Here is a 22,747-nt window from a genome sequence, read left to right on the forward strand (position 1 = left end):
CTCTTCAATTAGGTTAAACTGGGCTTGTGTTGTTTTAGTGTGTTGGTAAAGGTACAGGGGTAAGCTCAACCAATAGAACCAGCTTTCAAACTGGAATAAGTGTGTCCACCCAGAGGTTTGCAGTTATTTAAAGTGTTGTAAGTCTGTGTGCAGTTGACATTGGGACCAGATTTCCAAAAGCACTCAGCATCCAAACATGCTGAAAATCTGGCCCTGATTGTGGGTGCTGAGCACGTCTGAAAACTTTGGCCCCTGGTGACTCCCTTAGACCTTCACCCACGCTTGGTTAAAACACACTTTTTTCTGATGTTAAATTGCAAGTGAAGATGAGGCAAGTTGTAGTTTTAACATGTGTCTGTTGGTGGAGGTAAACCCTAGCCTCTAGGTCAGCTCTGCTGCTGGATGGCAAAAAAGCCAGGCTGGAAGCGGGAATCTCTGCTTAATGGTGATTTGCCCCACAGCACTGTGCATTCAGCAATTTCAAAGGGCTTTGCACTCATGAATGAATTTAGCCTACCACCACCTTCAGGAGGGAGGGAAGAATACTAGACCCATTTCACAGAGCAGAAAACTGAGGCACCAAAAGAAACTAAGGCACAGAAGGGGTGTGTTCTTACCATGTGTTGGAAGGCAGGCTGTAGCTTTCACATAGGTTAGCAGGGTGAGATGGTGACTCTGACCAGGATGCTAGGTTTACCTCAACCTGTTAACTCATGGGAGAACTGCATGACTTTGTCTTCACTCAGATTTTACCTTCTGTTACCACATATTAGCTAATGGGGTAAGAACACACCTTTTCCTCTTGTGATGACAAGGCCAAAGGGCCCAAATTCATGCACAGAGTCAATGGGGAAGCCAGGAATAGAACCCAGAATGACTCCTGACTCCACTTCTGTGGTCTAACCAGTAGGTAATAGACCATCTGTACAAGGTTGTGCTGATGCCCAGCATGAAGGGGTATTGGCAGAGCTGTGTGGGGAACCCAGGACCAGAATAGCAGGGAGCTGCTGCAGGACCATCCAAAGCCATCATACAAAATCCCATCTTGTTTCAGAAACCTCACTTTGCAGGTAGACTCACTGTAGTGCAGCAGACCTCTGGGCAACATGGTCCAGTATGTCATCTCCTTCCATAACTAGATCTCTCAATGAAGTAATCCCCCACCTGTCACACTGGATCAGAGTGGTCTATCTAGCCAGTATTCTGTCTCTGGCACTGCCAATATGTGATGCTTTAGAGAGGTTCGATTCTCCCACAATGCATCTCTCCAATAGACTGCTCTCCGCTCACCTTTCCAAGTGAGCAAGTTTTGCATTGTCCTGGTGCATGGCAGCTTAGTCCCCAGCATTAAGCCTCGTTGGTTTCACCCCAGTGCCTTTCCCAGAGGTTAATTGCTTCTCAGCCAGCTTAGGGGAAGTTTGATGCCCTTTTAATACTGGGTAATTTTCCTAGCAAGCAGCAAGGTTCAGCCAGTGTTTAATTATTTATTGCATTGGCAAAGCAATATAGAGAGAGGTTAGTGTTTCCTAAACACACTTTAATAAAGGTGCCATTTGTCATCAGAACATTAGCAAACCCAGCACGGTGAACGTGTTGGCACGATTTAAACGAGGGACTCTTACAGGATGAGCGTAAGTGTTTCCTTTTCTTTTAATGGCCTTTCAGTTTCACCAGCCTGTGGTAACAGGCCAAAATAACACATGAGGAGGGTGAGGTTGTTGTTGTTGTTCTCAATATTCATTTGTAGCACTGTAGCAGAGGCATCAACCAAGATAGTCAGAGACAGCCTCTGCTCTAAAACTCTCACAGTCTAGCTAGGGCTAGGGTGACCAGATGTCCCGATTTTATAGGGACAGTCCCGATTTTTGGGTCTTTTTCTTATATAGTCTCATATTACCCCCCATCCCCTATCCTGATTTTTGACATTTGCTGTCTGGTCACCCTAGCTAGGGCAGACATGGGAAGAGAAGGCACAGAGAGAAGCAGCTCCCCCATGGACACAAAGCAGGGTCTGGGGCAGAGCCAGGAATAGCATTTAGGTCTCCTGAGTCCCCAGTCCAGTGCTCTATGCACTAGACGACGTTGCCGCCTTGTAGCTTGCCTTTTCTCTGTGTTCTTCCTGCTCTTCTCCTTTCCAGCCTGGAGGCTGGAATTCCGTTCTCTCACATCACTGAGGCTCCTCTCAGTGTGCTTTGATCACCTCCAGGAGGTCAGTCCGTGGCCTCTAATTCCAGCAGGCGCCTTCTGGTTTCTCTTGTGGGCCTGCAGCGCTGCTGCCCCCTCCCAAAAGGCAATTGGTACCTTCTTCCTGCTGCTAGGTACCCAATCATGGGACTCCTCACAAGGCACATTCAGTGGACAGGGCAGGTGTCCATTGCCAAAAGGAGCTGGTCACCATGGGAACAGCTTGGAACTGGGGCCGGCGGGTCTGTGCTGTGTAATGTGTACTCCAGGTGGCTTCGGCCAGGTTGGTCCCTGGGCAGTGGAGGTGAGGTAGGTGGACAGAGAGTGAGGCCATGGGACAGCTTGTGGGAGACTGACTGTACCATGTCTGAGCTGAGGTGACTTAGGCTCAGTTGAGATGGGGAGGTCTGGAGTGGCCAGTGCAACCATAACACAATCTGTGGGCTTATGTTTCAGCTCACAGCGCAATAGCTGTGCTGTTGTTGCTCGTGCTGTCTCAGCACAAGTTACTTCTCTAGCCCCTTCATGCCATGAAGAGACCTGGCCGGGGGTGGACTGAGACCCACCAATTCATTTCTCAGAGGCCACCAAATGGTGGTGAAAGCTATTGGAGCCTCTCTCTCTCTTCTTGCTGATCTCCCCCAGGGCCAGTGCAAGGATATTTTGCGCCGCAGGCGAAACTTCCATCTTGCACCCCCACCCCCCCAAAAAATCACATACATTATACACAATACACGGTCACGAAATTGTGCCCCAGACCTTTTTTTTTTTAATCTGCCATGAGGCTGCATCAACTGTAAATGAAAAAAAATGAAATTTTATTCCTATCAGTCCTTTTTCTTGTTCACTATTAAAAGTAAAGGATAGAGAATGCATGTCACTTACTATAATTAACTATTTGAATTTCATCAACTGTTTGACGTAAATATCGATTAAGAGATCAAGATGACTTTCAAGCTTAAGCCTGAGTATTCAAGCCTTGTTAGGTTTATGTTGCAACCATTACACTAAACAAAAGCACAGATGTAGGCAGATCTTATCCTACTGGTGTAACAGCAACTGCTCTGGATAGGATCAAAAAGTTGTTCCATATTAGGGGTTGTCAAGTTTCTCAGAGGCATTGTGGTCCAGGTTTGTTTTAAAGAAATAGACCCCTATCCTGCAATCACTTATGCAGGAGGTATCTGTTAAGATGTTTTGCCTTGTTCTACTTTACCTCACTTGAGATAGGTGCAGTTCAAGCATCTGACAAAATAATAGGAGAGCAACCTTCCAAGTTAGTAAGGAAAACATCTGGCTAGTACAACCTAGGATCCCACTATTGTGCTGCTCTTCTAGAAAGAATGATAAAAGATTAAAGTTCGCAGAAGGTACAACTCCAAGGTGCTCCGAGCTGTCCAGCTAATCCTTGAATGTTACATTGTAAGAATTCACATGCAAATCCCATTTGCTTGATTCGAAAGAGGAGGCCATCAATGGGAGAGGCCTGGGAGCTCTAGAGATATTAATAGTTCATGTCTGTTCCAGTATTTAGTATCAGATCAGGGCTTTACCTGTCAGCAAACAACCACCACACCTACTTATTTCTCAGCATCGTGCATGTTGTGGCTAGATGGTGATCCTGAGTCACTTGTTACCATACACAAGAGAAACCTACATTTTAAAGAATTATTTCAAATGGGACAATAAAACAGGAGTAACAAACTTTCTGCTTTTCTGAGGTAATAGCCCCAGAAGTTCTTTATTATTTAACAGAGAGCCTGAGCTGAATGCTGGAACAGGAGGCAATATGATGTTGAAGGGCTTCTGTGAAGGAAGAGGAAGAAGTGGCTCTTGGAGCCTCTGGGTCTGATCTAAAACCCATTGAAATCAGTGGGAATTTTTCCACTGACTTCAAGGTCTGGGGATTGGTCCTGCTTTGAGCGGGGGTTGGACTAGATGACTTCCTGAGGTCCCTTCCAACCCTGATATTCTATGATTCTATAAAGGTGGATCAAGGCCTCTGATAAGAGTAACTTTTGTAAACTTCTCATTTCTGGGCAATGAAAATACTTACTTACTGAAATAAGGACATGATTGCTGGAAATGGAAGAGATGTGGAGATATCAGAGGATGAGAGGCTTACAGTCACCTGGGTTGGGGATCTGGGCTAAGGGTGGTTGGTGGTGAAGTAAGATAGGAAATATGTGTAAACGAGCTCTTAAGCTAAGAAGTAGGGGCTTAGTAGGTTTTAACACATGCAATAGTTATGGTTTGTTTGTAACGGGTCTGTTTACTAATGAAACAGAAAATCACTTCAAGTTTAGAAAATGCGGGAACAGTTTAGATACAAACAGGAAAGGGAATATAAAAAACTGTACAGATTTTGCAGAACATGATGTGAACCTAACAACTATGTCACCTGATTTTTGTATCCTCCTCTTCCCATTTCCTTATTTTGCTCCTATTGTTTGTCACTATCACTTGGTGTCATTTTTAATTTAGATCACAGGCTCTTTGGGCTAGTGAGTCTCTTTTATTTGTCTGCAGAGATCCTAGAACATTTTTGGACACAGAATAATAATAATATGATAATATTCATAACAATAATTGCCAAGTGATATACAAACTTAAATGGGATAGAGCCCAGGGGATCCCCCGGGTCAGCGCGCCACCGCGGCAGCCGGCAGCCCAGGGGATCCCCTGGCCCAGGGAAACCCTGGGCTGCCGACTGCCGCGGCGGCGCCCTGACCCAGGGGACACCCTGGGCTGCCGCCGGCAGCTCAGACTCCCTCTCGATCCCAGCAGCAGCGGCCGGTCAACCATTTAAAAAAAAAATTGGGGGGCACTTTTTGGTGCCCCCAAATCTCGGCGCCCTAGGCAACCGCCTAGTTCGCCTAAACGGTTGCACCGGCCCTGATCTCCCCACAATCCGGGTCCCATCCCAGTCTTGCTTCTGCTCTGCAGGAGGAAAGGAGAGTGGCTCAGTCCCAGCTTCCCGACACCCAATTTTGCCTCACGATCCTTTTGAAGGATTTCCTGTAGTGAAATGCATTTATAACCGTCCATAAAGGAGCTGCTGGAAGGGGAGCCGGCCCTGCCTGATTGCTTCCTCCCCATTAATCGGCCTCTTTTCCAGCAGAAGATTTTGAGTGGCTTCTTAGTTATGGGGAACAAAAACAGCCTTGCTCAGGCTAATAATATCCTGAATGATCCAGAAGAGCCTAGAAAAGTGGGCATTGGCCACAGTCTGTTAGGAGGCTTGTACATCTTTTTAAAAACAGAAGCCTCCTGTCTCCTCCTGCTCTGGCTGAGCATCCTCCCTGTCAAGCGAACTAATTGATGGGTCACTGTGTGAGATCTCTGTTCATCCACAGAACAGGTGCATCACCTATGGGCTAGAGCAAGCTCCCACCATGTTCCCCTTCACTTGAGAGAGAGAAAGAGAGACTTCCCTACCCCCAGGAGTGAGAGGGCAACCGAGTCTAAGATAGGACAATTAGCATGATGAGTGTTCTTGTGGAGGTAAGGCCTGGCTGTTGGAGAGATGGTCTCATGGTTAAGGCTCTGGACTAGGACTCTGGAAGTTTGGGTTCTGTTTCTGGTTCTGTCGCCGACTCCCTGTGTGACTTGGGCATGTCACTTTGTTTCCCTGTGTCTTATCCCCACCCTACAGATGGGAACAGATTCTGTTTTGTCTTACCTAGTGACACTGTAAGCTCTCTGGGGCAGGAGGTATCTTTTACTTTCTATTTGTACAGCACCCGGGGCAATGGAGCCCTGAGATTGATGTGGAATTGTAAATACTATCATGCCAATAATTTAAAACACTAGGACTGAAACTGAATCCCACTCAAGTTACATCACATAAATCTCATGGGAGAAATTGTTTTTGATGACTATAGACCTAGGCTAGATTTGAATCCATGACCTGGTGGTAAAGGCCTGTATCCCAGCACTTGTCTTATGAGGAGAAGGCCCCCTTTTTTGTGCATGTAGCCTTACTCCAGATCAGCCTTGCAAATTTGAATTTGAAGAGAGAGAGAAAGAAAAAGAAAAAGCAGATCCGAGAGTGTGGATGTTGGTGTGTGTTGATGTTGGGGAGCAAGCAGGGAACCCCATATTGGGACTCCTGTGTTCTGATTTTGGCTCTGCCTTTGAAAACAGTGGGCAAATCACTTGAACTATCTGGGCAAAATCAGCTCTGGCACAAGAGGATGGAACTTCCATTGATTTCAAAGAGTTGCAGCTGCTCAGATCAGGGCTGATTTGAATCCTCCATGCCTTACTTCACCATCTGTATGGTCTACCAAAACTGACAGATTGTGAGGTTTGTTTTGTTAAAAACAAAATGTGAAAAATCTCGATTTTTGTGTTTTGCTTTGAAGGGACTGTTTCAAAATTCTTTATTTTAGTATCAAAGCAGTTTAAGGATGGTAAAGGCAAAACTCAAATGTTTCAAAATCAAGCTGTGTTTTGATTTGCTCAAAGTTTTCGTTCAGCTCAAAACAAACATTTTGGAATCCCTAGTGAACTGAAAAGAGTCAGTTCTTTTCACATCTGTACACCTGAAACCAGGCAGAAGGTGGAATTTGGAGGTCCCCTGTCACTCCTGACACCCACTTGTCATCCCAACCCCATGGCTTGGTTTGCTGTAGAGTCACCCATCCATACCCATCCCTTCATGCTTCACTTCCCCCTCTGTATGCTCTGCCAAATCATGTTGTGTTCTCATGCCAGTGGCTGGCCCACCTCGAGGATAAGAGCCTGTTATTGCTGCTAGTTAATAGTGACTCCTTTAGCTCAAGTGGTTGAGGCTTGTGCTTTGCCACTGGAGGTGGTGGAGTCAGTCCCTGTTGACTGCATGTGGTGTGGGTAATGTAGAATAGAGATGAATAATACATACTTTCCTGGTGAGGAGTGGGGAGGATGAATTCAGCAGTGATCGCCAAGCGCTTGGAGAACCTCATGATTATTTCTTGGGTCTGTTGTGATGGGTGCAAGCTGATGACCACAGTGAAAAGTAGCTAGCTGTAATTTGTGTTACAGCAGTGCCCACAGGACCCAGCTGAGATCAGGGCCACATTGTGGGAGGGGCTGAGCATACATAGGGTGATCAGATGTCCCATTTTCATAGGGACAGTCCCGTTTTTTGGGACTTTTTCTTATATAGGTGGCTATTACCCCCTATCCCCTGTCCTGTTTTTTTCACAGTTGCTCTGTGGTCACCCTACACATGCACATAGCAAGAGACAGTCCCCGCCTCAGGAGCTTACAGTCCAAGGAAAGATGATCATCCCTGCTTTTGCCGACATGGAGAGATTAAGGGCCATATTCTTAAAGGTATTTAGGCACCTAACTCTCCTTGATTGCAATGGGAGTTAGGCAGCTAAACACATTTTAAGAATCAGATCTTCAGTGTCTTGCTCCAGGTCACACAAGGAGTCTGTGGCCAAGCCAGGGATTGAACCCAGCTCCCCAGAGTTCTGGTACTGTGCCTTATCTGCAAGGCACCCTCCCAGTTTAGCACCACAGCTCCTAGTACTGGTTTGGGCAGACAGGACCAGATTCTCCTCTCAGCTATGCCGGTGTCACTGCCCCCCAAAGACAATGGTCTATACTGATGTAACCCAGAGCAGGCTCTGGGCCTGCCTGCTGGGTTTGGAAATAGGCTGCTCTGTTTAATCATCTGTCCCTTTCCTGGAGAATCCCCTTTGCTGATCAGCAGAGGGCTAGCTTGGAAGTGAGCCAGCCCCAGCCCAGCCTCCATCTTCAGGGAGCCAGTGCGGGCAGTGTGGTTAGACCCAGTGTCCTCCTTGGTTTACGGGACCATGTGTGGCGTGGCAGTTCATCTGCTCCTAATCCCTCCACTGCAACCTCAGCTCACTTATCAGGAGGGTGGGCACTTCAGCATCTGCCAACCCTTCCTTCAGGCAGGAAATGTCTTCAGAAAGGCCCTCTCCAAGAGGCCTGACTCTCTCCCAATCCACAGAGATGTGCCGGGAGCTCACTGAAAGCATGGCTAAGTACAATGGAAACCAATGCACGAGGCTGTTGGTCAGCCTTCTGCTGGGAGCTCGGAGTGGCCTTCCATTGATTTTTTTTCTCTCTCTCTAGCAAGAGCCCCGGCACAATGGGAGTGTTCAGGGTCCAGGACTGATATTAATGGTCCTTTCATGAATCTCTCCTTAAGAAGGACAAATGCTTTCATGACCCATACGTCTTGTTGTCCTATTCTTGACTTTGCTGATGGCTGCTCTTTGGGGGTGCAGTTTGGTTTAGGAATTTGTGTGCACAGGTGTGTGTGCGTGCAAGAGAGATCGTCACCTGGAGCTAATTTTGTATCTCTCCTGGAGATGCTTGAAGACAACTTAGTAATGGGCTCATTGCCCTGGAGAGCAATTCTCCAAAATCTTACCCTGTTAAAGTCAATGGGAGTGCTCCCAAGCTTTGGCCCCTAGTGTGGTGTTTTATGTATACTGGTCATACTGGCAGCTTCACTCAGTTCCATGGAGATGTGAAGCCACCCTGGAGAAAAGCCACAAGCTCTTAGCTCTCTGCATACCAGTGCTCCAAGGGTTAATATGCCATGGTCTTTGGCAGAGTTATGGTCCCTGGGTGGGGTTGTTAGCAAAGGGCTGTTGCATTCTGCTGAGCCTGTTTGGGGTCTGTAGATTTGGGTTATTAAACCCCTGTGAAGGGCTTGGAAGCAAAACATTTGAAATTGTAATTAAAATATTCACCCAAATTCTTCCCCCCCTCCCTGCAAATATACACCTTTCTGCCATGTGGGAAAGTGTTTGTGAGAAGATGGACTTGGAGTCAAGGGACTTGGGTTCTGTTCTGAGCTCTGCTACAAGATGACTTTGCTGCGTTCACACACACACACAGAGACACCCTCTCGGTGCCTCAATTTCCCCATCTGTACAATGAGGATGACAACAGATTTATAGCGGGGCTCTGTAGGTAAATTCATTAATGTTTGGGAGGAGCTGTGATATGATGGTGCTGAACACTGTATAATTATCTAGATAGGGACCCAATGATACTAAGAACTGTAGGAAACTGCTTATCAATACGATTCAAGGTTGCAAATGCCTTTTCTTTCCCCCTCAAAATCAGCCATAATTCTAACAAAGGCTAAGCCCTGAACTAGAGCTGTTCAGTGGTGAGGGGAGAATTTTGACATGTTGAAATAACTTTCTGTTCTGAATCAGAAGATACTGTCAAAATACTGACAGTTTTTGCAAAGCAGGGGTAAAAAATCCCCCAAAGTTTTGAATCTGGGAAAAGTCAACATTTTTGATCGACATGCCAAAATGAGATGTTTTGAACTGAAAAAAAAAATTCATTTAGTTTTGAAGTGTCCATTTGCAACCAACGTTTGTTTCAATTCTCCTGGAACAGGAAATCAAAAAGCTTTGGTGAAACTGACATTTTCCTGTGGGGAAAGTGTCAATTTTGACAATTACATTTTCCTATGGGCAAATTTTTATGGTCACATTTTTTTGACCAGCTCTGCAGAAATGAATGGTCAGAACATTCCAGGATGAATAGGATTTGTAGGGGAGGCAAAGGAATTTCCGTGGCTGGATCCAGCTGAAATTCAGTGAGATTTAGCACCTAATCCCCTTAGTGCCTTATGACTGGCTTCCCCCACTGTGGCTTGCGGGGCAGCTCAGTAATAGCACGGGTGGTTGTTGGGTTTATTCAGTGCGGGGTTTCAATCTCTTTTATTTTATTTTTTTCCCCTACTCCAGGAGAAGAATTTTATGAAGCTTCCCCTTACGAGCCGGTCACCTCTCGTCTCTCTGATATATTCAGACTCGCTTCAATTTTCTCAGGTAATAAAAGCAAAACAAAACATGCTTTCACTGTTTTATATTCTCTTCCTCTCGCCTGTGAATAGACCTTCTGCCAACCTCCAGGGGAATGATAAAACATTAGCTCCCTTTCCCATTCCTCAATCCCTTCCTCTCCAGCCTATCTCCCACCTCATAATATCTCATATTGCGCCCCCTTCCCCGGTTGCCTTGCAATCATAATTCTGTGACTAAGATGTTGCAGCCTGGAGTTATGAATAACGGTGACATCTCTAGTGATGCTACTGAGAATGGTCTGGGCCTGATTCTCAATTGCCCTGCACCTCATGCTATTATTTCAACCCGTGCAAAGCGGGCATGAAACACTACCGGGCAGATGCTCTTCACATAAAGCAGCAAGCGAGTAAAAGTGCAAATCGAGAGTAGCTCCAGTCAGGGAGATTTGGATTGCGCTGGTGTGACTGACAGCAGAATTGAGACTTATTGTTCTCATTCGTTAGCGGTTCACACACATCGTGCGCTGATGATGCTATGAAATACAGGGCAACAGAAGCAGATTCTTGGGGTTCACATGTATAGATCTATAATTAATGTGTTGCACCAGAGTCTAATCTCAGTGACTTGGTGCCAATCTGGTGGCACTGCACTGATTTCTGTGGAGTTACGTGGAATTTAAAGCAGTGTAACTGAGAGCAGAATGCTGGACCAATGTGAATGAACTAATAACGCTCTGCTGCAGAGTCCAGTGGGAGGCAAATGTAGAGAGAAGTGCAGGGGTGACCCTACATTGGTCCCTGGTGGGGACAGACCAGACTGAATCTCCTGGGTCTTCCCCCTGCTAATTTTTCTGAGCTGGGAGGAGTCCGCTTTGCAACCACACAGTGACCTTGGTAACCAACCATTGTGGTAAGTGGGATTAGAAAAGGCGAATGGCTTTGTGCAGTTGTTGGAGCCGGTTACATAGAGCCACCACCTGAGATCCCAGGGCTGGGTCAGACCTTGAGACTCTGTAACTGGATCTTCTGGGGAGTGCTCTACTCCTGGGAGACCTTGCAGAGATGGAGTCTGGGAGCAGCATGGGACCTCTGGGCGCTATTATCTGCCTTTGGGTATTCAGGGTAGTTCTAATTCTGCAGCCCAACACTGCCTTCTCTCCTTGCCCTCAAGGGCTCCCTCTATCTCTGTGTCTCCTTCCATTCTACGTCTCCTTTCTTCTTCCCTCTCTCTGCCCCTCTGTATTGTCTCCAGGCCTGTGGGACCCTTTCCCAAGCCAGATGACCCATGTGCACATGTGCGTTCTATGCGGCACTGGTTCTTCCTCTTTATTTGAAATGAATTCTTTGATTTATGCACCTCCAAGGGTCTCCCTGCTGCAGCTGTGTAACTGTTGAAGCATTGCTTGCAGGTCCTCCCCTTTCTTATCTAGCTCGATTCCATTCAGACATTCAAGATTCCTATTGGTGTCAGTGGGAGCAGGGGTATAGCTGTGTCTGGTGCCTCCCATTTCCTGACATTGGAATCCATCTGCCAGATGCGTCCAGCAAAGCAACATATTCCTGCTCCCACTAAAGTCAATGGATGACTAATGGATACTGCAGAACCCTGGGGTCATGCCCCTGGGAGAGGACAGCCTGGGAAAATAGCCAGAAAGGTGCAATGAATCCAGGGCCAAATTTCCTGCTGGTGGAAATCGGCAGGGCTCCATTAACTTCAGTGCAAATGTGCCAGTTTACAGCAGCACAGAATTTTCCTGGTCTGTCTCTGTTAGTTACTACCTAGGGTCTTGTCTACGCTATGGGTGCTAGGAACACAGATACTGTGCTGCTGCTGTGCCTCTGTAGCGTGGATTCTACATACACCAATGGAAGGGGCTTTTCCACTGATGGAGGTAATCCATCTCCCTGAGTGGTGGTAGCCACATTGGCACTGGCGGTTAGGTCAGCTTAACTATGGCACTAGGGTGTGAAAAATTTTACACCCCTGAGTGATGTAGCTAGGTCAATCTAAAGCATAGTAGGGCTCGGAGAGGCATTTGGGGGTGCAGATGAGGAGAAATTGGCAAGACAGAACTAAGCTGGAACGTGCTACCTTCTCATCTTCTGTGGCATGACCGTCAGCGCGAAGAGTACAGGCTCTTCCTTGGAGTGGATTTCTTTTTTTCACAGAGCTGTTGAGGTTTGGTGTTTTACTTTTTTTTTTTCCCTTTGGACCCAGCTGCCTCCAAGCATTGGATAATAAGGAATTGATAAAGTGGGCTGGAGATCTCGTAATTTGCTCATTTGTCTCATAGACACACAAAACATGTTCTCTCACCCAGCAGAGTGTCAAGTCCATTAAACAAAGATTTTCACAGAGGGAGACACTTAGACACAGCTCCCCCCTCCCTCTGAGGGGCTGAGACCCTGCTGCCATTCCCATGCTTTGGGCAGGGGAGTCAGTGGTGAGGAGAACAGGAATGGGAATGAGTGACTGGGTAATGGGGCATCTGTGCTGGAGTTCCAGGAGGCTGTTTGACCACGTGCCAGCCCTGGGTGGAGAGGGCAGATGGCCATTTGTGTCAGTCTGGACATGCTGTGATTTATGAGATGTCCAGTGGTGGGGGCAGGTCTGGCTGGCAGGTTCAAAGCAAGAGCTCTGGAGAAAAAGCAGAGTTGATTTTTGGTTGGTTTGGGTTTTTATCTTTTTTTTTTATTTTACCTGAGGGATTTTGATTTCCAGATGCCCAAAATGGACATGAAAGGACCTTGTAGTGATAGGGTTTGAAGAAGGGTACCAGTATGAAGAAGCAGAAAGGCTTAAATGTTCTACTGGGAGAAAGGACTTCTCTTAGGACCAGCTTGTGCAGCCTTGTGTCCCATTGGTGAGCACTTGCCTATGGAAGGCCATAAGACTCCTTGTGGAGTTAGTGCTCACCTGACTAAGGATTGTACAATTGCAGAGTAAGAATGAGGAACATCCAGCCACATGTTAGTCCCATGGCAAAATAGTGAAAGAACAGGTTAAAGAACACTGGGGGGGATGAATCTAGTGGGGTCCCACAGGGGTCAGCCCTAGGTTCGGAACCAGCCAATATTTTCATTAATGATGTGGATCATGGAGTGGAGAATATGTGTATAAAATCTGCAGATGACACCAATCTGGGAGGGTCTGCAAGCACTTTGGAGCACACAATTAAAATTCAAAAATGCCTTGACAATCTGGAGAATTGGTCTGAAATCACCAAGATGAAATTCAGTAAAGACAAGTGCAAAGTACTTCACTTAGGAAGGCAAAATCAAATGCACAACTACAAAATGAGAAATAATTGGCTAGCTGGTAGTCCTGCTGAACAGGGTGTAGAGGTTATAGTGGATCACAGATTGCATATGAGTCAACAATGTGCTGCAGTTATGGAAAAGGCTAATATCATTCTGGGACAGAACTAGGCAACCTATGGCACGGGTGCCAAAGGCGGCACGCAAGCTGATTTTCAGTGGCACTAACACTGCCTGGGTCCTGGCCACTGGTCTGGGGGGCTCTGCATTTTAATTTAATTTTAAATGAAGCTTCTTAAACATATTAAAAACCTTATTTACTTTACATACAACAATAGTTTAGTTATATATTATAGACTTATAAAAAGAGACCCGCTACAAATGTTACAATGTATTACTGGCACATGAAACTTTACATTAGAGTGAATAAATGAAGACTTGGACAACACTGCTGAAAGGTTGCCGACCCCTGTTCTGGGGTATATTAACAGAAATGTTATATGTAAGACAGGGGAGGTAATTGTCCCTCTCTAGTCTGCACTGGTGAGGCCCTAGCTGGAGTCCAGTGTCCAGTTCTGGGTGCCATACTTTAAGAAAGATGTGGATAAACTGGAGAGAGAGTCCGGAGGAGAGCAACAAAAATGATGAAAGGTCTAGAAAACCTGACCAGTAAGGAAAGGTTAGAAAAACTGGGCATATTTAGTCTTGAGAAAAGAAGGCTGATAGGGGGACCTGATAACAATTTTAGATATGTTAAAGGCTGTTATAAAGAGGACTGTGATCAATTGTTCTCCATGTCACTGAAGGTAGGACAAAAAGTAATGGGCTTAATCTGCAGCAAGGGAGATTTAGGTTAGATATTAGGAAAAACTTTGTAACTGTAATGGTAGTTAAACTCTGGAATAGACTTTGAAGGGAGACTGTGTAATCACCATCACTGGAGGATTTTGAGAACAGATTGATACGTACCTGCCAGGTCCTGGTTTACTTGGTCCTGCCACAGCACAGGGAGCTGGACTTGATGACTTCTCGAGGTCCCTTTCAAGCCCAACATTTCTCTGTTTCTATGAAAAAAATATGAATGATGGAGCTGGTTGGGAATCTTCTGTTGAATGATCTTCCCAATGGAAAATGAAGTTTCTGCAAAATCAAAATTTTCTGCTGGAAATATTTCTTTTCAGTTTCCCATTGGGGAAAATTGAAATGAAATATTTGTTGTGGGTTAGTTTGACCCAGATCTGAATACTTTATTGAATTGACCCAAAATGTTTCATTTCGAATCAATTAAAAAATAACATAAAGCTGCATTTTTCTAGCTCATTGCCTTATGAGTGTTGTCATTTGGATACCTGTTGTCTCCTATGAGCAGCACTCCCTGGAGGACTATATCTCACACAATGCAATGTGGCTCCCTCAGGAATGTCAAAATGTCTTTCAAAAATGTCTAAATGAAAAGTTTCTACATTTTTTTTTTTGGAATTTCCATTCCATAATTATTATTTTTTAAAATTTCAGCTTTTCATCCTGTTCCAGAATGAAAGCAAATGTTGATATGTCAGAAATTCCAACTTTTGATCAGCTCCAATCAATGGGTTTAAAAGCAAGGCAGATCAGCTGTACACTCAGGATATAAACAACTGTATACACCTGGGTCTACCTTACTGCTTAGCAAGAGCTCTCTGCCCTGACAGTGAGGGGAAAATGGACCAGATGGACCAGGCACACAATTTTGTCTTGATTCCCACGAGAAGAACCCATGCTGTATTTGGAACATACTCTGCGTACAGCTGCTAAAAAGAGGGAAGAACCTTACTGGGGTCAAGTCTGTCAGGACTCCTGGGTCTAGGTGTGCCAAAGAGACCAGTTGTAACTAGAGCTGTGTCAGTAACTAATTTTTCAGTCTGTGGCTGTCCTGTAAAATCGGGGTGGAAAATAATTCTGGTCAACCTGAAACAAACTTTTAGAAAATGTTGTTTTTTTAACCAAAAAGTTGAAGAAAGAATGTATTTTTGGTTGAATAAAATGCTTCATTTTTAGCTTTTTTAATGCATTTTAAAACTTTTTAAATATAAGATTGAAGTAAATTTTGAAATGAAAAATTGTTCCAAATCAAAGCATTTCAGTTTTGGGGATGGCTTTTTTTCAGGGTTTCAGTTTTTTAACTGAAACAAGTCAGTGAATTTGACATGAATTTGTGAAGCATTTTGGTGTCTCCTAATCTGCATTTTTTTCTTAGGGTATGTCTACATCTACAATTTTGCAGCGCTGGTTGTTACAGCTGTATTAGTACAGCTGTATAGGGCCAGCGCTGCAGAGTGGCCACACTTACAGCAACCAGCGCTGCAAGTGGTGTTAGATGTGGCCACACTGCAGCGCTGTTGGGCGGCTTCAAGGGGGGTTCGGGGAACGCGAGAGCAAACCGGGGAAGGAGACCAGCTTCGCCGCGGTTTGCTCTCGCGTTCCCCGAACCCCCCTGCAAACTGCAGGGAAGGAGACCTGCTTGCACAGAGGTTCGGGGAACGCGAGAGCAAACCGGGAAAGGAGACCAGCTTCGCCGCGGTTTGCTCTCGCGTTCCCCGAACCCCCCTGCAAACCGCAGGGAAGGAGACCTGCTTGCACGGAGGTTCGGGGAACGCGAGAGCAAACCAGGGAAGGAGACCAGCTTCGCCGCGGTTTGCTCTCGCGTTCCCCGAACCCCCCTGCAAACCGCAGGGAAGGAGACCTGCTTGCACGGAGGTTCGGGGAACGCGAGAGCAAACCGGGAAGGAGACCAGCTTCACCGCGGTTTGCTCTCGCGTTCCCCGAACCCCCTGCAAACCGCAGGGAAGGAGACCTGCTTGCACGGGGGTTCGGGGAACGCGAGAGCAAACCGGGAAAGGAGACCAGCTTCGCCGCGGTTTGCTCTCGCGTTCCCCGAACCCCCCTGCTAACCGGGGAAGGAGACCTGCTTGATTACCAGACGCTTCCTCAGGTATGCTGGGATACCTGCTTATTCCACGGAGGTCAAGAAAAGCGCTGGTAAGTGTCTACACTTGATTACCAGCGCTGGATCACCAGTGCTGGATCCTCTACACCCGAGACAAAACGGGAGTACGGCCAGCGCTGCAAACAGGGAGTTGCAGCGCTGGTGATGCCCTGCAGATGTGTACACCTCCTAAGTTGCAGCGCTGTAACCCCCTCACCAGCGCTGCAACTTTGTGATGTAGACAAGCCCTTAGTGAAAAAAGTTTTGGATGGAAAATTTCTCCCAGCTCTAGTTGTAATTCATGCTAACACCATGGGGCTCTCTGTCAGTCACTGTGGGCCTGGAGTTAAGGTTGTCTGGGTGCTCTAACTCTGCATTTCCAATCCTTAATAACCTTAACACTGAATTTCCTGAATATTTAATAGTTGGGTTTGGGATCACAACATCTTGTTGCGTCTGATGAAGTGGGTATTCACCCACGAAAGCTTATGCTCCAATACGTCTGTTAGTCTATAAGGTACCACAGGACTCTTTGTCACTTTTTACAGATCCAGACTAACACAGCTACCCCTCTGATACTTAACGTCCTGGTAAGGATTTTTACTCTTAAGCTACTGGTAGGAACTGTCATCTTACATCCATCGTAATGTAGGTTTCTGTCTTGAAAAATAGGTTTGAATTTGCTACTTGTTTCTGGCTTAGAGGTTTGATCCTCTGGGTCAGGCAAGAGCAGCTCATGGTTTTAGATACAGAGTTCCCAGGTTCAATGTCTACTGATAATCCAAACAAGGCTGTTACATCTATATTTTTGTTGGGGTTTCCAGCTTAAGACAATTTAAAGGGGTCTGACTTTTCAGACAAGGTTGAGTGCCCTCCCTTGGAAAATCTTTAAACCCTTTGCAGGAGTCTCAAGTTGGGTCCAAGAAGTCACTCATTAGCCCTGGCAACTGAAATCAAGTAAGAGCAGACTGGCTGGACAGAATTCAGTGGTCTGTCTGTCAAGGAGGAATCTGAGAACCTCAGATTTCTCTCTGCGTCTTTCCTTCAGTGCCACCCACTGAGCATCCTTTGGAATGTCATCCCAGTCCATTTGTAACTTTTGGCCATCAGTTTCCATGACCACCCCTTGGTGCTACCTTTCCATTGGCTTCTCCCTCTTCTCCAGTCCCCCACATCTCCAGCCAGCTAAAATCAGGACTTGCAATGCCTTGACTTCTTTTCACCCATTCTCCTTTTAACCCTGGAGATGAAAGCCAAGCCCTTACCATTTGCCTTGTGCATGACACGAACCCTGCTCTCCAGCAGCCGTGTCACTATGGCTACAGAGTTCGGTTGTGGTAATATACGAGGCAGGAGAGGAGTGGAAGGGCTGGAATATTATTACTCTTCAGAGGTACATTACATGGCTCATTGCACTGTCTGGAAGGTTAGGGCTTCTTTAAGTGCACGTTCCTGGAATGGGGTAGGCTAATAGAAAAATGTCCCTTCAGACGCTTCAAAATAAAACCAGTTAAGGGCACAAACGGCTGCTTTTGTCAGCAGTGAAGTGACATATGGCTCTGCTCCGGTGAGAGGTTAATGCTCTTATCTGCAGTGAGGTAGCTCATGTGCCTATAATGGTGACACACTGTGCTGGCCAGCTGAATGCTCCTGCCTTAGAGGGATCACGTTCCACAGCCAGGGCCGCAGCTCAGGGCACGGGTGAAGGAGAGGGGAGGTGTGAGCACAGCCTGCCACCACTGGACTTTTGACCCTGCTGAATGGTGGGCAGATACTAACAAGTGACTGGTTACTCTGGGGCATTGGTAATGGACTACAGAGCCTTATGCTTAGGGCCCTTCCAAATTCACGGCCATGAAAAATGCATCATGGACTGTGAAATCTGGGCTTTTGTCTGCTTTTACCCTATATTATACAGATTTCACAGGGGAAACCAGCGTTTCTCAAATTGGGGGCCCTGACCCAAAAGGGAGTTGCAGGGGATTGACAGGTTATTTTAGGGGCGTCACAATATTGCCACCCTTACTTCTGTGCTGCTGCCTTCACAGCTGGGTGGCCAGAGAGTGGCGGCTGCTGACTGAGGGCCCAGCTCTGCAGGTAGCCGCACAGAAGTAATGGTGGCAATACCATACCAGGCCAGCCTTACTTCCACGCTGCTGCTGGCAGTTCTGTATTCAGAGCTGGGCTCCCAGCCAGCAGCCGCTGCTCTCCAGCTGCCCATCTCTGAAGGCAGCGTCGCTGTCAGCAGCAGGGCAGAAGTAAGAGTAGCGGTACTGCACCCCCCCTACAATAACTTTTTGACTCTCACCCTCCACAACTCCTTTTCGAGTCAGGACCCTTACAATTACAACACCTTGAAATTTTAGATTTAAATAGCTGAAATCATGAAATTTATGATTTTTAAAATCCTATGACTGTGAATTTGGAAGGGTCCTATTTATGTTCCTTGGTCACAGGCTCAGAGAAATAAAGCTGTTATTGTCTGTCAGCTCAGTGGCCTGCGTGAAATGAGTTTACTGGTTCTCAGTTTTGTCCACCTCACAAAACATCTAGCATCACAATGGGGCGGGGGGAAGAGCTCAGCAGACAGGTCACAGATGGAGATGATCATAGATCTCCTCTCAGTGCCCTTCTCTGTTCAGCACTAAAAGGGTTAATTGAAGGCAGTGGCTCGATTGTTTTCCCTGATTAATGCCCAGGCAGGATCAGGACCCCCTATTGTGCTAGGTGCTGTACAAATGCCTCGCCTGACCTAATTGCTGCCCTGAAGACTTCTCAATCTAGTTGAGAGGTGGCTCAAAGGGAGGATTTAAAAATGGAAAGTAAAATCATATTGTTGCTGAGTCGAACTCCTGGTTTTAATTTCTGAGGCAAAGGTGCTCCAGGGAGCTCAGCCTTTGGGTTCCAGACAGCATGGCCATTTCTCCCCCCGCATATTGGATTAAATTATCATCAAGGAAACATTTAGCTGGTGGAAAAATATGAAAAGTGAAGTGTCTGGCGTCAGAGATTATTAATTTGTGGGCTGATCTATTCCAAAAATCAACCCGTGATTAACAGGAAATGTTTCTGGCAATTGGGGCGGGGGGAGGAGGGGGCAGAACTGCCAGCCAGAGTGGGAGGCTGGGATATGGGATAGAGAAATGCTCAGCAAAGGAGAGTGTTGCTTTCACGGCTGCATGGGGCATAACGTGATTATCCTCAGGTTGTCTCCCAGGCCAAATGCGGAAAACATGTTATTTAAATTTCAGAAAGATCCGATTCCTCTCCAAATGGCTGTCAGAGCTGCTAAGTGTCACCGCAAAGCAGGTTAGAGCTGCTGCTCAGGCGTCGCTCCAAACTCCTGGAGGAATCACCACTAGCTCCAGGGGACATGAGCAGGAGGTGCCGGTTTGGGAACACGGGGAGCGGACAGACATTTCTATGCTGATCTTTTGCACCTCTCTTGTGCATAGTGTGGGATTCAGCCCCGGACGGAGGAGCCCACGCTAGGCCTGCATCCCACTTTAGCCCTCTCTTGATGGATTAAGTGGTGCATATGTGACTGCCACCATCTTGGCCAACCCAGTGGGGATTGAAGCAGGGACTGAAAAGCCTGAATCTCTAAAGCCTGAATGTCCTACACCCATCTGCCTGCACACATGGGTGCACTGCCTCTTGCCTGCAGTTTCCCTTTCCCACCTCTTGTTCAGCTCCATCCCTTACTCTCCTGCTGCTCTTCTCTTGTTATTGCAGAGGATCCAACCACTCCTGCCCTGACTAGACCCCACCTTCCTGTCCTGCCTCAGATGCCACTCCATCCCCATTCCTGCCCTCGTCCACCACCCTGTGTGCCCATTTGCTGAGGGCTTTTCTCCTGTCCTGGCCTCCTGCTAAGGATGTTTCCTCTATCCTGCGCTCCTACAAGTTTCTTCTCCAATGTCTTTTAAGAGCAGCCGAGGATGTGGCTTAGTGCAGCTGCCTCTCCCAGCCCCTCCCTTCATTCCTTCTGCCCTCCATCCTTGGTGCTGTGTCCATGCATGGCAGTAATGAGGCTGCGAAGGGAGCGGGAGCTTCCCCCTGACCTGAAGCCGAAGCAACTGAAGTAAATGAGCTGTTACTGTTGTTTTTCGATAACATGGCTGGGCCAGCCTGGCATTAATTGCCTGTGGGGATAGCCGTGGGATTACCGTAACTTTTCAAAAAGGGGCTGTGGAAGCGAAGAGGGAGATATTGCATACGCCAGGCTTGCTGGCTGCAAAGCAGCTGACCTGATTGGGAACACCTGAAATGCCATCACCAATGGCTTTGGTGGTAGGTCTCCCCCTAACCCCTTGTGTGTGTTTGTTTCCTGCATCAATAGACCCAATGCCCAAGTTGGCACAATTAGCAGTCTGTGCTCTGGAGAGGCAGGGGGGCTGTAGGGCAGGACTCATATGCAGCAGTAGAGCTGTTTGTGGAGAGCCAAGGCATGGAACAGCAGGTTGCTTGCAGAGCAGGTGAGGGGGCGTTGGCACAGCTATGTGGGGGAAGCTGCTAAATGCATTTCCATCATAGGGCCAATTTCAGCTCTGGTCTCCTCCATTTGTGCACACAGCTTCCCTTCTGGAGACCAGCTGCCTCCAGAGCTTTCTGTGCCTCTGTCTCTGGTATCCTTACTGTAATGCCTAATGGTCCCAACTTGGCTCAGAAGCCGCTTGCACTGAGCCCTGTATGCACACATAGTGAGAGATGGTTCCTGTCCTGAAGTGCTCACAATCTAAACAGATGAGGCAGACACAGGGTGGGACAAGGGAGGATTATTCTCCCAATTTTACAGATTGGGGTGGGGGAACTGAGACCCAGAAAGATGAACTGACTTGCCTGAGGTCACACAGGGGAGTCTGTGGCAGAGCCAGGAATTGCACCCAAATCTTTTGAGTGCCCAACCAGTTCTTTAAGCACAAGACCAGCTTTCCTCTGTCTCTATCTCTATCCCATATTCCTTCTCTCCTCCCCTTTCATTAAAAGCTTGCCATATTTTGCCTGAAGATCTTCCTTGCAGTAGACACCATTACATTTTACTGTTACCCCTTTTGGCCTGAGCAGCTGGTTAAAATTTGGGACCCTGGCAGTTTTTCTAGTTGGGAGGAGAAATTGTTTCCCCAAACACAGGAGGAACAAAACAAACAAACCCACACACATTTCCTTCATTGGTTGTCCCAAGTCTGCCTTTCCAGCCTGCAGTCTGTATCCAAAGACCTTTGTCTCTTAGCTTTATCTCAGGACCACATTATTGTGCTTCCAGGTTACGTTTACTTGGCTTTTTCTCTCTGCTTCTGTCTTTTGTCTCCTTGTCTTGTGCCTCTTGTGTGCACCCACAGACTAGAGAAACTGTTCCCCCAGTCAAAGCCCCGTCCATACACCTGAACCCTTTGAGCCACATAATTGAGCTTCTGGTTGGCTTTTCCATGTGCCTATGTTTTAGGTGCTGCTGCTGTTGCTTCAGTCACATGATCACAATGGATTCTTTACATTTATTCTGAATGAAAGCAGTGGCCGTGTATGACCCATAACAAGGTTTAGCTCAAGCCAGAACAGTGTTCTACAGCCTGGTACTGTCTCTGCCCAATGTTTACAGTAAGGGGAACCCACGCCGGACAAGGGAGTGCGCTGAGCTCAGGCTGCAAGTTGGTGGCGAATGTTCATTCATTTCCTGTGTTAGCAACACCTGGCTGTTGGCAAAAGGGTGAATAGTGACACATCTGTCCCAAGAGCCAAAGGCAGCCCTAGCGAGAGCAGACGTGGCTTCTGACAGCATTAATGGATGTTAGCAGCAATTCATGTGAGACTCAGACTTTATATCCATTATTTTGCCTCAAAATTCTTCTGGACCCACCCGTATTGGAGATTCTGTGAAGCCTCTTTGTACGGGGAGGGAGATGGATCTGGGGTGCTGATAAGCACCTAACTTCTGTGCTGGAGACCCTGATGCAGTCTCGAGCTCTTGTATGCTTGATCTGTACACAGTAGGCAGCATACACAGGGTTGCAGGTAACCTTCCCTTTCCTGCCCTGGAAGTCTCTGCACCATCTCCTGCCCCTGGAAGGCCCTGGGCCTTGTCCTGCCTATTGTGAGGGTTGGGATAAGCTCAGGGGCTAAGGGGAATGGAGTAGCCACTCTCCCAGAGCTCCCTCAGAAGCCCCAGCTTCATAGACCCCGTTGCCTTTCTGCCTCATGAAATGTTAATACTTGTGCCTTATTAATGAGCTCCCCAGAAACTGCGCTTTTTCCAAGTGCAGGCTCTATTAAAATGCATCCAGGTCCCTGCAGGTCTCAGGCAGGACAGACGCAGATGCTCACAAGGATTATACAATAAGCCAGCACTGTGCATTGATTGCACAGGTATGCCGGTGCTTCAGAATGCTGTGCGCTCCGCTCTATTAAGTGTTCTGAGGGCTTTGAGGATGATTGGCCAGAGTGAGCATGATCCAGCTGCACCAGTTCCTGATTCCTTCTGGTCTAAACCAGATCCCAGAACAAATGCTTAATGAGTGTGGGACAAGGTGAAATAAGGCCCTGGG

The 22,747-nt window shown here is 47.0% G+C and overlaps 1 protein-coding gene across 3 annotated transcripts in view; it reads left to right on the forward strand.

The window, feature by feature from the left end:
• Positions 1–22,747, forward strand: part of GFRA2 (GDNF family receptor alpha 2) — a 104,155-nt gene that overhangs the window by 19,870 nt on the left and 61,538 nt on the right. For 2 of the 3 annotated variants that reach the window (XM_030552127.1, XM_030552128.1), the window contains exon 3: positions 9,924–10,007. The exons of the other annotated variant lie outside the window; for it this stretch is intronic. In XM_030552127.1, the coding sequence (XP_030407987.1) occupies positions 9,924–10,007 (84 nt within the window). The remainder of the gene's footprint in view (positions 1–9,923; positions 10,008–22,747) is intronic. 3 annotated transcript variants of the gene reach the window in all.

This window comes from Gopherus evgoodei, chromosome 2 (genome assembly GCF_007399415.2).
Source record: "Gopherus evgoodei ecotype Sinaloan lineage chromosome 2, rGopEvg1_v1.p, whole genome shotgun sequence".
Lineage (NCBI taxonomy): Eukaryota > Metazoa > Chordata > Testudines > Testudinidae > Gopherus > Gopherus evgoodei.